This window comes from Fundulus heteroclitus, chromosome 11 (assembly GCF_011125445.2).
Source record: "Fundulus heteroclitus isolate FHET01 chromosome 11, MU-UCD_Fhet_4.1, whole genome shotgun sequence".
Classification (NCBI taxonomy): Eukaryota; Metazoa; Chordata; class Actinopteri; order Cyprinodontiformes; family Fundulidae; genus Fundulus; species Fundulus heteroclitus.
The window spans coordinates 32,623,520-32,637,072 of record NC_046371.1 but is presented as its reverse complement, the minus strand read 5'-3'; the positions used below and the strand labels follow the sequence as shown (position 1 = coordinate 32,637,072).

The window sequence follows — 13,553 nt, the reverse complement described above, 5'->3', positions numbered from 1 at the left end:
GCCTGTCGACAGTAAAGATGACGAAGGATTTTGACGTGTTTGTAAAAAAAATTAAGCTTTGCACAATGGGTGTCAATGCGTCACAATCTCACAAGCGCGCAGTGTGACAGCTATTCAGCGTTTAAACATCACGCGCACAAAACCTGTTTGCCGCACGCTCAAAACTGATACTCTTCTCAACCCACTATCCTCCACGCCCTCGGTTCCGTGTCTATCCGTGACCTGCTACTTTCACGCTCAACACAGCTGTGTGATCGCTCGGCTTTTTCTGCACTCGTGACTTCAAAAACTGTCCACCTCACCAGCCAATCACAGACAGGTTTCTTTCCATCCAATCAGAGTGTGGCTTGTAAATACTGCATTCAGATGGATTAAATGAAAATGCTGCAGCTTTTGGCAGAAATTACTAAACATAACGGTGGGATTAAAGAAAAAACAACAACCAATAAACAGTTTAATATTTCGTCCTAAAATATTTAGTTTAAAATAATTCTAAGTTACTAAGTGAGGTGTGAAAAATATTTTTGTCTCTTTTCTTTCCAGCTTCTGGGTGATGATGCAAAAGTTTCTTGTGATCATAATCATCATCATCGTCATCATTATTTAAAGAGCACTTTAACAGGAGGTAAAACCAAATAACATCTAATAAAATGACTTGGGTAAAGACTCAACAATTTAAAACAACAACAACAACAATAATAATAAGCTGTTTATATCTTTAAAAACAAACAGAAGTTCTTTAAACTGAACTCTAAGATAAACAGGCAACCAGTGAAGGGAGGCCAGGATCTGGTAATGTGCTTTATTTTATGTTTTATTAAAAGGTGTGCAGCAGCATTTGAACCAGCTGCAGACATCTGAGTGAGGACTGACCGATTCAGAGATGAAGAGAATTACACTAATCCAGCCATGATGAAATTAAGCTTAGAGTAGTGTTTCCATATTTTTGCCTTGAAAGAATAGGTTTTACCTTTGCTTTGTTCCTTAAATGATAAAAATGACTTAACTGAGGTCCCTTTTTGACTGTCAAGTTTAAAATCACTGTCCATTTTAAAATCGAGGGACTAAACATTCATTGTCAGGGTGTCTAAATCAACAGGATCAACAGTTCTTTGGGTGTTTCAACTAGTATATTTGAGAATTCATGATTTGCAAAGACAAAGAGATTTGAGTTTTGATGTTCTCCTCGTCATTACCTTCGTCATTCTACAGATTCTTTCTCATTCAATTTAGGACTTTCCATATGCCTTATCATCTAGGTCTATATTGAAAAACCTACAGTAAAGTAATGAAATGTTGATTCTGTATGTAGTGTAGGAATTCCTTCAATATAAACCAAAGAAAAATTTACATTGCCTACCACAGTGACCCGAAGCTGGATAAAATCTTTAAAAAAGAGACAACAGTATTTTCGAACCTTATGTAGCAGCTCAAGGAAATATTTTAATCCAAATGTTTTAGGCTAAATATTTTAGACTAAAATTAGTAAACCCTAGTGATGGATTTTTGGGTAAACTAAATAGAGCAGTGTTACATGTCATTGTTTCTAAAACAGCATTTTTCTGAGCTGCGTCTATAAGGGCAAACTTTGAGAGTATACCCACTTCTCCAGGGACCACTACACCACTGCGGACAGCCACAGATCAGCTGCAAGGGGCAGACAACAACTAACAATGTCAAGTTACTTTTCTGTAACCAACGCAGTCACGTCCGCATTAGCTACCGCAAACAGCACAGCAGCAGCTGGAGCAAGCTTTACTGCCACTAACGTCGGGAAATCAGACGGTCTTTGAACAACATTCGGAGGTGCTCTGTTGTCTGAACACAGCCATCAATAAGTACCCATGACTATCTTGTACCAGTTGTACTGATATTGAGTTGCTTATGTTTGACCAGGTTCCCTTCCTGCTTTTTTTTGCTATGACGTTAATTAAAGCCTGCTATGAATAATATAATTTTGGGGTTTAGGATCAGAGTTTCTGTTTTCAGATCCATACAGCATTAATTAATAAACATAGCTAGTAATCTAACACCAACACCACCTGTTTACATGAAGGCACACGTATTAAAAAACAAGATGGACGTTCTAAGTTTGTAATCACAGCTGTGATGCTGCTTGGTGAGATTCTGATTGTTAAACAATGTAACCAAAAGACACTTTAAGGACATGCTGAAGCCACCTCCTGTTCTAAGCCCATTATCACAACACTTGGGGTGTATTTGAACCAGTTGGTCTAATCGGCTTCTTGTGATGGTTACAGCTGGCTGTCGGCTCTTGAGAGCACCCGATGGCTGCAGCACCTGTCGGTCATGCTGAAGGCAGCCACTCTGGTGTGTGGGGCGGTGGAACGGGAAGGCCGGCCTGTTCTGGTACACTGTTCAGATGGCTGGGACCGCACTCCCCAGATAGTAGCCCTGGCCAAAATTCTTCTAGACCCCTACTACAGGACGTTAGAGGTGAGTCTCTATAAATGAGTCTTTCTGTTGCTCCTAAATTATCGTGCATTTGGTTTCAAGTTGTACGTTAGCAAATATCTGTTTATGTGAAACGTCATGATACAGCCATGAGTTTTCAGTTCCAAATGCATTTATTCACAGGGTTTTCAGGTGCTTGTGGAGACTGAGTGGCTGGACTATGGCCATAAATTCGGGGACCGGTGTGGCCACCAGGAGAACATGGACGACGTGAGCGAGCAGTGTCCTGTCTTCCTGCAGTGGTTGGACTGTGTCCACCAGCTGCTCAAGCAGTTCCCCTGCCTCTTTGAGTTCAACGAGGCCTTCCTGGTGGGTGCTTCTCATCTCTCTTTCCTGCACGTTGCACCAGGAAATCTCAAGCTCTAGAGCTCGTTGGTGCAATTCTGTGAAATTATTAAGAGATTTCATGATGAAGATTTTTTTTGTCCCCAAATCACTCATAACTTGGCATACCAAGTGCCAATACAGTACCCAATTCAAGGCAGCAAAGTTCAGGGCACTCAAATGCCTTAAAGAGCAATAAGCTAAGATTACATTTTCAGTGTTACATGATCGACGTGGGCATCGTGATTGTCTACCAACAAAGTCACATAACAGGAAGCTGCTGCAGCAAGTGGAGTCTCTCACTGTGAACCTCTTTGTAAAGGATGAAACATACGTTTGGGATAGCCCAGATTCACTGCATTACCTAAATAATGTGCCTGGATTATTGCACAGATTTTCTAATATGACTTGTGGAAAAGTCTGATTTGAAGTGATTTTAAAAGAGCAAAACATGTTATTACAAACTGCTAACTAAGGGAGCGATTAAAATGAAAATGAAAAGGGATTGAGAGCTGAGCTTAGTCAGACTGCTGATACAGATGGAATATGGATCAAAAACCCAGGTCCAATATCAGGAAAGCCACTATTCATTCAATCAACATAAACTTTATACTAACATTTTTCACCTTTCCTGAAAAAGCCTGACGCCTCCTTCTCTTGTGTAGGTCAAGTTGGTGCAGCATACCTACTCCTGTCTTTACGGCACGTTTCTGTGCAACAACGCTCGAGAGAGGGAAGCGAAGAACATCTACAAACGCACCTGTTCCGTGTGGTCCCTGCTCCGCGCAGGAAACAAGAACTTTCAGAATTTCCTCTACGTCCCCGGTCATGATGTGGTAAAACCAGATTTTACTATAATAGATATAGTTATTGTATAATTTGGCTTCTGCTGATTATTTTAGCTGACAAATGTTTTAAGTCACATATTCTCACGTCTATCTTCCTGTTGTTAATGGAAGATCAAAAGCAGAAGATTAGCTCTGTCCATCTTTGTCTAAAAATGATACAAAAAACAAAAATCTGCTTATTCTAGACAGCAATGACACAATAATGGACCCAATCATGACTTGATATTAACCTTGTTTGACCTTGTCTCGTCTCAAAGGTGCTGCAGCCAGTCTGCCATACCCGGGCCTTACAGCTGTGGACAGCTGTTTACCTGGCCACCTCCTCCCCCTGCACTGCCGTGGATGACTCTGTGGAGCTCTACCTGCCCCCATGTGTCACTGGAGATGAGCTCACCTCCCGCTCGCTGGACAGGTAGGTTCTAGTAAACACCTTCAACATTCACAATTTCTAATCCTTTGCTAAAGTATTCACGCCTGAAATTGTATCACATGATGACGAGCCTCAATGTGTTTTATTCGTTATGTGATAATACTCCAACTCAAAGTCGTGCTTAGCTGTGAAGTGAAAGGAAACCTATGCATAGTGCAAAATCTGGACCGTTGGCCCTGCCTGTGAATTCAGCATCCCTGAGTCAATCATTTCTAATCATCATTCTAAACCACAAAATTGCTTTGATATACTCCTATGGCAGCTTTGAATGTATATCTAGGAAAGTCGAGCTCACAGCTGACCCAGCCCCCCAGTCTTTTGTCATCAGCAGCCTCTACCAGGTTTTTTTTTTAGAATTGCTCTGTTTTTAACTCCATCCATCTTTCCATTAACTCTGACCAGCTTACCTCTCCTTGCTGAGGACAGCTTGACGCTGTGGGAACATCTTACATTTTATCCCTCCTCACCCCTTTGACGTGTAGCCGAAAATGTTTGGTACCTGCTGTATTCCCTTTATGGCTTGTGTCAAGATTTAAAACTGACTTCTTGCGGCTTTCTTGCCACTCTTCCATCAAGGCCAGATTTGTGGAGTTCAAAAACTACTTGTTGTTCAACCTGACTGTGGACCTATGCATCTCCTCCATACCATAAGTCTGTTGGCTGCTTCTCAGATTACATCCCTTCATGTCTGGCTTGTGAGTTTAGGTGCTGACTGTGTCACTTTTGCAGTTGATCTCTTTCCATTTTCATATGATCGAACCAACAAGGTTGTGTGAGCTTGGTGTATTGTTTTATAACCTAAACCTGCTATAAAATGTTCTCCCTGACCCGGCTGTGTCCACCATGATGCTGTTCACTAACAAACCTCTGAGGCCAGAAACAGAAAACAGGGGTTTATATGACACTAGATTACACACATGGCCTATAATTAGTAACTGCGTGACTTCTGACGGCACCGGAGGTATTAGATTAAAATGAGGTGAACTCACCTACATGCCACACTTTTCAAAATCCTATATACAGAAAGCAAAAACATAGACAGGCATCGTTTTTCTTCCACTTCTCTATTCTACACTTTCTGTATTGGTCTATCAGAGCAAATCCCAATAAAATATGTTAAAAGTTTAGGGTTGTAATGCGCTAAAATGCAAAAAAGGTCTATTGACAGGTATACTTTTACCCCAGTGCTATATAATTATTGCGTAACAGAGTTTGACTGCCCTCTAGAGTCCAACGTAAGGAAATGTGGTGTTTTTGTTATGTTTCTTATTAAACCTTTGCTTACCCACATATGCTTGTGGTTCTTCCCTGCCCAGACTTCCCAAGACTCGCTCCATGGACAACCTGCTGTCAGCTCTAGAGAACGGGCTGCCTCTCACCCGTACATCCAGTGACCCTAATCTGAATAAGCACTGCCAGGAGGGCCGCTCGGCACCGGAGCCCTTTGTTGCTGTGGAAGATTCGTCTGCAGACAGCTCTGAGGAAGACGTACCTGATGGCACCGAGGAGACGCACTCAGCTGATTTGGGCCTGGACAAGAACCCTAAGGGTGTAACGGGGGCTCAGTGCTCTGAAGAGCCTTGTCTTACCACACAGCCCCTGCCGTCTCCACCCCTTCCCCCTGTCTCCATCGCTATGAACAACTCACCCACACACTCACATGCAGCTTTTACCACTCCTGTCCTCCACCAGGCTTCTCCTCATATCACAAACCCTCCACTTCCATCACCTCCACTGGGAGCTGAAAGTCCAGCTAGGACTGCTAAACCCGCCCCACCCACCCATAAATCCGAGCCATGCCTGCCCCTTTCCTGCAAAAATACTCAACCTGCAACCAGCACACCCACTTTACTGTCCAATGGAGACCATGCTGGCGAGGCAAATGGGCTCCCACCGTCTGCCACCCTGCTGGCTTTGAAACAGCACTCAGCTAGCATGGAGGACTCCACTGAGACTCTCACAGATGAGGGAGAACTCCCCCCCACGTCGCCTTCTCAGTTACCCCAGCATCCTACTCAGAGCCATCTCAGTGTTGAGGATCAGCCACAGAAACAGAAGGAGAGCTTAAGGACAGAAGTGGTGAAGGGAAGAGGGAGGACGTTGACCGACATAGCAGCTCATGCGGACTCTGGCCAGGCGGCGCTTCGTCATCTGACCTCCCAGGGCCAGCCGTCAGACCTGCCTCCACTGGCCTCTCCATGGGACAGTGTCCAGGGTCTGGTCCAGTCCACCTGCAGTCCCTCTGGGGTCACCCGGGCCCTGCACCCCAGCAACTACCAGAGCCGCCGGCTTGCAGGTAATCTCCTGCGCTCACACGGCTTCGCTGCTGCCACTGGGTCCCAGTGCTGCAGAAGGGAGGCTCTGTGCTGTTCCAGCAGCTCTGTGCAGGCCGGGTGGCCGGCTGCAGCACGGAGTTCAGCCTACAGCGCCCTCTGCGGCCCAACTCTCAACAGCTACTCCCTGGCAGGCCACCAGCTACTACCAGCATCATATTCCTCCCCGTCGGCTTCCAGCTCCCCTCCCCCGCCCCAGACCCCAGCGTACCTTGATGATGATGGCCTGCCGGTGCCGTTGGATGCCGTGCAGCAAAGGCTGCGGCAGATCGAGGCCGGCTACAAGCAGGAGGTGGAGGTGCTGCGGCAGCAGGTGCGACAGCTGCAGATGAAGCTGGAGAGTAAACAGTTCAGCACCCCACCCTCCGAGCCAGACATCGACTATGAGGATGACATTGTGAGTTAAGAAACTCGTTTCAGACCACAGATCTGTTCAGGTTGGTAATGATTTGCCCCCTTTCTGAACTTGTCTGTTTCCGTGTGTCCTTTAAACTCTTGCTGGGGCTCAGACGTGTCTGCGGGAGTCGGACAACAGCAACGAGGAGGATTCTCTGTCCACCCACAGCGAGGACCGTCTGTCTGAGGGCAGCTGGGATCGAGTGGAACCCAAGGACACAGAGGTCAGCCATCTTTCATCCACAAATAGCGCTTCCCTCTCCACTTCATCTCTCCCCGCTGTCTTGGCCAACAGCACCGCTTGAAATCTCTCACTGCTCTGTCTGTGTGTGTAGGTGACGAGGTGGGTCCCCGACCACATGGCCTCACACTGCTTCAACTGTGATTGTGAGTTCTGGATCGCCAAGAGGCGTCACCACTGCAGGTGGGACATTATATTGTTACCGTAAATTAACATGAGAATACTGACTTTTTAGGATTTCATTACATATACGTCAAAACACCTGGTTGTCAACATTATTTTACAATACAAGTCTGAAAAGTTCTTTTCTTTATTGCTTCACTCTGATACCCCTAAAAGATCCAGTTCAACCAGTACCTTCAGAGGTTACCAAATTAGTAGAGAGTCCACCTCTATGTAACAGTTTATAAATGATGCCCTTTGAGCTTTGAATCTCTCTGAGTGTGGCACTACTAGAAACCTCCCAGAACAAGGCTATCCACCTAAACTGAGAGGTTGGACAAGGAGAGAATCAGAGAAGCTGCCAAGAATCTTATATTAGTCTGGAGGGGCTGCAGCAATTCACTGCTAAGGTTCTGTAAACAGAACAACCAGTCCTGCACTCCATATCCATCTGGCATTTGTGGAAGAGTTGCAAGAAGTCTCCGCTGGGTCCTTTGCAGGGCTTGTAGCAAAAGGCAAACATCTGGAAGAAGATGCTTGTGTCTGAATCGGATGGCAGAAAACAAACTGTGTGCATCACCTGAACCCCAGTCCCCAGGATGAAACATGGTGGTGGCAGTATCATGCAATGTTTCAGCAGAGACAGGGAAGCTGGTCATCATTGTGGGGAAAATTGAATGAGATGGATCTAAGGAAATCCTGGGAGTAAACCTGTTAGTCTTGCAGCGCCTCAGAGAGTCGTTCACCTTCTAGCAGAACGACAACCCTAAACAAGCAGCCAGAGCTATAATAGGACAGTTTGTGTCAAAACAGATTCACTATCTAAGGCAAACCTGTGGCGAGACTTCAAAGTTGCTTTTCAAAGAGTCTCTCAATAAATTCGAGTTTGAACAGTTTTCTATGACGTCGTCGGTTTTGTAATGTTTAGAGCTGGCACCCAAAACATCCGCCGCTGTAATTAGAGCACAAGTGGTTCTACAAAGCGTTCACTCAGGGCAGCTGAATCTAAATTCATGTTTTCATCTGTAAGACGTGTTGAGGACCATGAAGCTTTCTCTTCAGAGCACTGTGTCTTCAATCTCAGCAGCTGCTTAAATAATGAAAGTTCATACAGAAAACCTTCTTCTGTTGTTTTTGTTTGCAGGAACTGTGGGAACGTGTTCTGTAAAGACTGTTGTCACCTGAAGCTGCCCATCCCGGACCAGCAGCTGTACGACCCGGTGTTGGTGTGCAACACCTGCCACGACCTGCTCCTGGAGTCCCGCACCCGCGAGATCCGCAGCCAGCAGCTTAAAAAGGCCATAGCCACAGCGTCCAGCTGAGAGAGGCACAGCCACACGCGGCTCACCTCTGCTCTGTCCTGCTCGTTTCTGACCAACGAGCAGAGCAACCTGTTGGCAACCTCAACGCGCCACGGATTTTGGCTACGAGGGGTTGGGTGAGCGTTGAGGAGGAGACGTTTGTCTTTGTGGGGTGACAGTTTTGAAACATAGATGCACTTGAGACTAGAAGGTGATGAAGGTATGAAGCAGGTTAGCAGGAAGCGGAGGAGGTGACGACGATGCTGTCTAGATAATTTTCAGCCTGGAGTGCTCCTGCTGCGCCCCCACGGTCCAGTCCTTTGACGGCGTCCTGTCTCTGTCCACCCACCTTTGTCCTGAAAGAACTGCGGCACCATTCTGGCAGACTCTGGCTCGCTCTTCAAAGGACAATCGCTCAACCTTCATGTGTCAGTTACTACAATGCCTCCACCTGTACCACTAGAGGCAACTTTAAAAGAGGAAAAAAAATGCTGCTACAGTATTTAAAAGTCTAATTTTGTATTTTTATTTTGTGCACTACTAGCTGTCGTATTTTGAGGGAGACCAAACTTGAGCAAAAGGGAGAAATCTGCTGTTTACTTTGCTAAAGCATCTTATTGGTTCGGAGCCAGAATGTAACGTATGCTGGGATGACTGGATCGATTTCTGTCCTCGCTGGAGTCATTTAAACGTTTGTTGCTGCAACATGCTCTTAGACATTTGTGTATGCACAGTCGCTGTGGTTCTGTCTTCATCATCGCTTTGCTCCACCGCAACTATTTAGCTAGACGAGGCATCCTGAAGACCGCTGCTTGTTTTCTGAGACGGTCGCTGAGAGGAGAGTAGGAGGAGGGTGCTAGAGGGAGTCGGGTTTTCAGGGTGCTGGTGGCTTTCCACGACGGTTCCGGAGGAATGTCCAAAGGTTTGAGCCGAGACTCTTGTCTGAACATCTCAGCGTCCACATCAAGCTTGATGTCTGTCAGATTGTGAACTGGCAGAAGACTGAAGAGAATCCCCAGATTTCTTTTCTTTTTTTTTTTTTTTTTCTGCTGGTGGGGAGGTTGGCCACGTTCTCCTCCACAAAAAAATGTGTTTTGTGTCTACTGGTTGTTTCTTGAATCAATAGTGCCATATTTGGTTTTGTCTACATGGAAAGCCTGTTTTTTTTTTCTTTCTTTTTTTTATTTTTTTTTATTTTTCTGGACAAGCAGCAAGTTTCTAATTGACCACGTCTGTGTATGATTTATTGGTGCAAATATTTAGCTGCTTAACACTGATTCAAATTAAGATTAACAAATTGTTGAGTTTAGAAAAAGACAATGATTGGAGATTACTGAAATAGCAAACCTTTGAGGTTAACCATTGTTTAATGCTTGGGATGTTTTTTGCACGATATCGATGAAGTTGAAATTTTCACGATAAGATCAAAGGTGTAACAAACTGTTATCTGATCAGTAGTGGTGGCTAAATCCCGTTACCTAATAATTGTTGTAAAGAAGATGCACTGTAAAACTGAAATCCCATGAGTTGAAATAAACCATATCAACTATCAGTTTCCTGTCCCACATCACTGACTCTTCACACCTTCAGGAAAATGAAATTAAAACACCCTAAGCAGGTTTATTGTGTCCTTTTAAGGTATTTAATTAATCCATGAGCCCTCTCACATTTGGCGCATTACAACCACAAACTTAAATGCATTTTAACCCTGTGATGGACCAATTCAGAGAAGTATAAGGATGAAAACAAAAGGAAAAAAATGATTTATAACTTTTTCACAAGGAGAAATGTGAAAAGCTGGTTATATGTTTTACTAAATTATCCTGAGTCAATAGAACCACCTTCTGATGGAGCTACAGCTGCAAGTATTTTAGGGTATTTCTCTTCCAGTTCGCTCCTCTAGAGACATTTTTACACATTCTTCTTTGCAAACTATTTTCAACTCAGTCGGATTGGATGGAGAGTGTCTGAACGTTGAATTATAAGTCTTACCACAGATTGTCTCCTGCTTTTAGGCCTGGACTTTGGGCCATCCTTACACTTGAATATGCGTTAATCTACACCTTTCCATTGTAGCTCTTGTTTAACGTTTAGGGTCACATCCCCTCTGGTAAGTGAACTTCCACCCAAGTATCACGCTTTATCCCGTCTCTAGCAGTTTCTTACAATAATGCCCCATCTTTGGCTGCATCCATTATCCATTAAACTCTTCTTATAAATGACTGATTTTCCCCTCCCTGTTGAGAAAAAGCCATGCTAACAGCATGATGCCAGCCCCACTATGTTTCACGGGGCAGATGGTGTGTTAAGGGTGATGCGAATTGTTGGGTTTTCTGCCACACCGTGGTTTGGGCCAGAAAAGTACACTTTGGTCTCATTTCACCTGAGCCTGTTCCTCCACAGGTTTGCTCCATCTTCTACTGCCGACAAGACTTACTGTGGGTTTCTTTCCGGATCTCTGCTACTCCTGAGTTCCCATGGGCCTCTTGGCTGACTTCTTGTCCAGCATGTTGGTGTAGGTCTGCTGTGGTGCCATACTCTGTCCAATTTCACATGACCTTGAACGGACCTCTGTGAGATGTTCGCAGCTTGGGACATTTTCCTGACATTTCACAGTTAAGCACGGCTATGGGTTGGTCATATAGATCCCTGTAAAGCCCATTAAAGAGTGTAGCGGTACCGAATGTGGAAAAGGTGGATACTTTTTCTTGTTGGCCCTAGCACATGTCCACCATCAGGTGTCTTTTAAGGTAAGCTGAGCTCAGGAGATCCATGCACTGACCGCCTGTGTGGGCCACGTTTACAGATTTTCTATTTTTTTTTTTTTTTTTTTTTTTTTTAAGGTAAACATGAAATAAATTCAGCTTCTTTGACAAGGGGGAGGTTTTAGTGTTAAGGAGAAACTTTCCTTTAGAAACTTAATACAGCGGTTACATCGCCAGTTGTTGTATTACGTCTTTCCACCAGATGGCGATTTTACACCAGCAGAAAGAACTTCCCCTTCAACAAGCCCAGCACGTCCAGCCAATCAAGTCTGGTTTTACTTCAATTTACTGTAAACGATTTTTAACTTCCCCCTCTGTTCTCTGGTAGCGAGTGAGCAATGTTCCTCCTTTAATAGACATTTCCTCTGGAGTGCTATGAGTAAACTGCAAGTTAAAGTTGCATGGGTTTGATGATGTTTAAGCAGGTTTCCATGCCTCCAAGGCAGATAAATAAAAAATACTTGAGGACAGGACTTCCAGAGTTTCATTGTTAGCTCTGGTTATGCAGAAGTGTCTTTTTTTTTAGAAGTGTAACACAAGCCAAGTCCTTCCTTTAATAGGACCCACTGTTAATGTCAACTCAGCGTGATCAATAATTCAAACGGAGGCTAAACTGGGTGTCCACAAGGTGAATGCAAAATAAAAGTTGACAGCTCTGACTTTTTATGGTTGAAAAGTTCAGGTGGAGTGCTGTGATTTTTTTTTTGCAAACCTTTGCACTACCAGCATTTTCTAATGGGACAAGGTGTAGGCTGGGAGAACAAGCCCTCAACATATATAGACTATTTTTATGCCACATCTGCTTTCTCTGGTTTTGAACACAATTTTCTTGAAAATAAGTGCAGGCAGAGCCGGCCCAAGAGCTCCTGCCTTTTCATATTATTATATTACACATTATACTGAACTTTAAATAGGCTACTTCATGTTTGTGGTCAATTTTATAAAATAGCTTGGTTTCTAAATAGGCACCTACAATTTTTGAATTACAAATTTAACTTAATTTAAAACAAAAGATGATGGGTTAAACAGAAGGCTTCTTGTCTCTTGTTTTTTTGAAGGTTTTAAAGGCTACTTCAGTCCTGATTGTGGGTGGGGTTGTAAATCGTGGTTGTATTGATCTCATTAATGGGGTCGTTAACGGAACATCAGCGGCTGCCCCTCCATTCAATCGTCTGGGTCGTTGGTGTTTGTGAAGTTGCCCAACGAGGCCGTCGTGAGAGTGGCTTTGGTCGCATGTCTCAAGGTGCAAATCGTATCAATGGAGGAAATCCTCATAGTTTGGTAGTCTATGGCTGCAGTTACATCTCAAGTAACTTCTGCTTGGGCCCTTCAAATTTGAATGGCTGTTTATTAGATTATAATGTGTCACAAATCATAAAACTGTCCCTTATATGATCCTGTATTATCAGAGGGCATAAATAGAAACATCACCCTGTTCTAGCAAGGGAATGTCAGTAGTTTACGTACAGAACGTTCTTCTGAAATCCAGCGTTGTTTGGAGTCCTATCCCCCGGCCTGGCTGATAGTGGAGCAAACACCTGACTCTAAATCCGAGTCAGAATCAGACATACTTTAATATTCCCAGAGGGAAATTACTTCAGAACCGGGCCAAGGCAGAAAGAAACTCCTGCTCCTGTTTGGGGCCGTCAGGCTAAAAACCCTTTCTTCTTTTGCTTATTAGAAATGTAAGATTTTTATGAAAATATTTTAAAAGATTTCAACATTTCAATTGACAAAATGACTGTCATCATGCAAAAAAAAAAAAAAATCGTCTTAGCCGTACTTTAACGTGCAAACAATGTATTTATGGGTGATCCTTGTGGGTCCAGCCAGTACTTTTGACCCCTTTACATCAGTGTTGAACCAATTCGTACCTAACATGACTGCCAGACCATACTTGGTGATATTAAAACAGATATTAGCAGTGGCGTGGCGGTGATGGGTCTAACAGGGAGTGGGACCCCAAATCCAACTCTTTGAATGTTGATCTAAAGAAACAGTTGGAGAACTAATAAACGCCTCCACTCAGGACTTTGGGCTTTGAACAACTTTGCTTGATCATCACTTAGCTTCCGACTAAAGATTTGGTATTGTTTCCAATCCTCAGAGGCCCAACAGTCATGATGTGAGCCCTTCACTGCCACAGATCATCAGGAAGCCTCTTGACTCAATCAGCATGACAGTAATGATTGCGTTATACTCTGGGCTATACCTCTCAACGGGGGAGCCCATTGATGGGGCCCCTGTCACCAGGGCTCTGATCACTGCAGAGAGGCGA

At 44.2% G+C, this 13,553-nt stretch overlaps 1 protein-coding gene across 4 annotated transcripts in view; it reads left to right on the top strand.

The window, feature by feature from the left end:
• mtmr4 (myotubularin related protein 4) overlaps window positions 1-10,062 on the top strand; it is a 66,030-nt gene extending 55,968 nt beyond the window's left edge. For 2 of the 4 annotated variants that reach the window (XM_012851116.3, XM_021309795.2), the window contains 8 exons: window positions 2,262-2,457; window positions 2,599-2,784; window positions 3,465-3,635; window positions 3,905-4,059; window positions 5,394-6,807; window positions 6,920-7,030; window positions 7,142-7,230; window positions 8,354-10,062. In XM_012851116.3, the coding sequence (XP_012706570.2) occupies window positions 2,262-2,457; window positions 2,599-2,784; window positions 3,465-3,635; window positions 3,905-4,059; window positions 5,394-6,807; window positions 6,920-7,030; window positions 7,142-7,230; window positions 8,354-8,531 (2,500 nt within the window). In that variant the 3' untranslated portion in view covers window positions 8,532-10,062. The remainder of the gene's footprint in view (window positions 1-2,261; window positions 2,458-2,598; window positions 2,785-3,464; window positions 3,636-3,904; window positions 4,060-5,393; window positions 6,808-6,919; window positions 7,031-7,141; window positions 7,231-8,353) is intronic. The other 2 variants (XM_021309796.2, XM_021309797.2) reach the window with 1 other exon arrangement.
• Window positions 10,063-13,553: the final 3,491 nt, after the last annotated feature.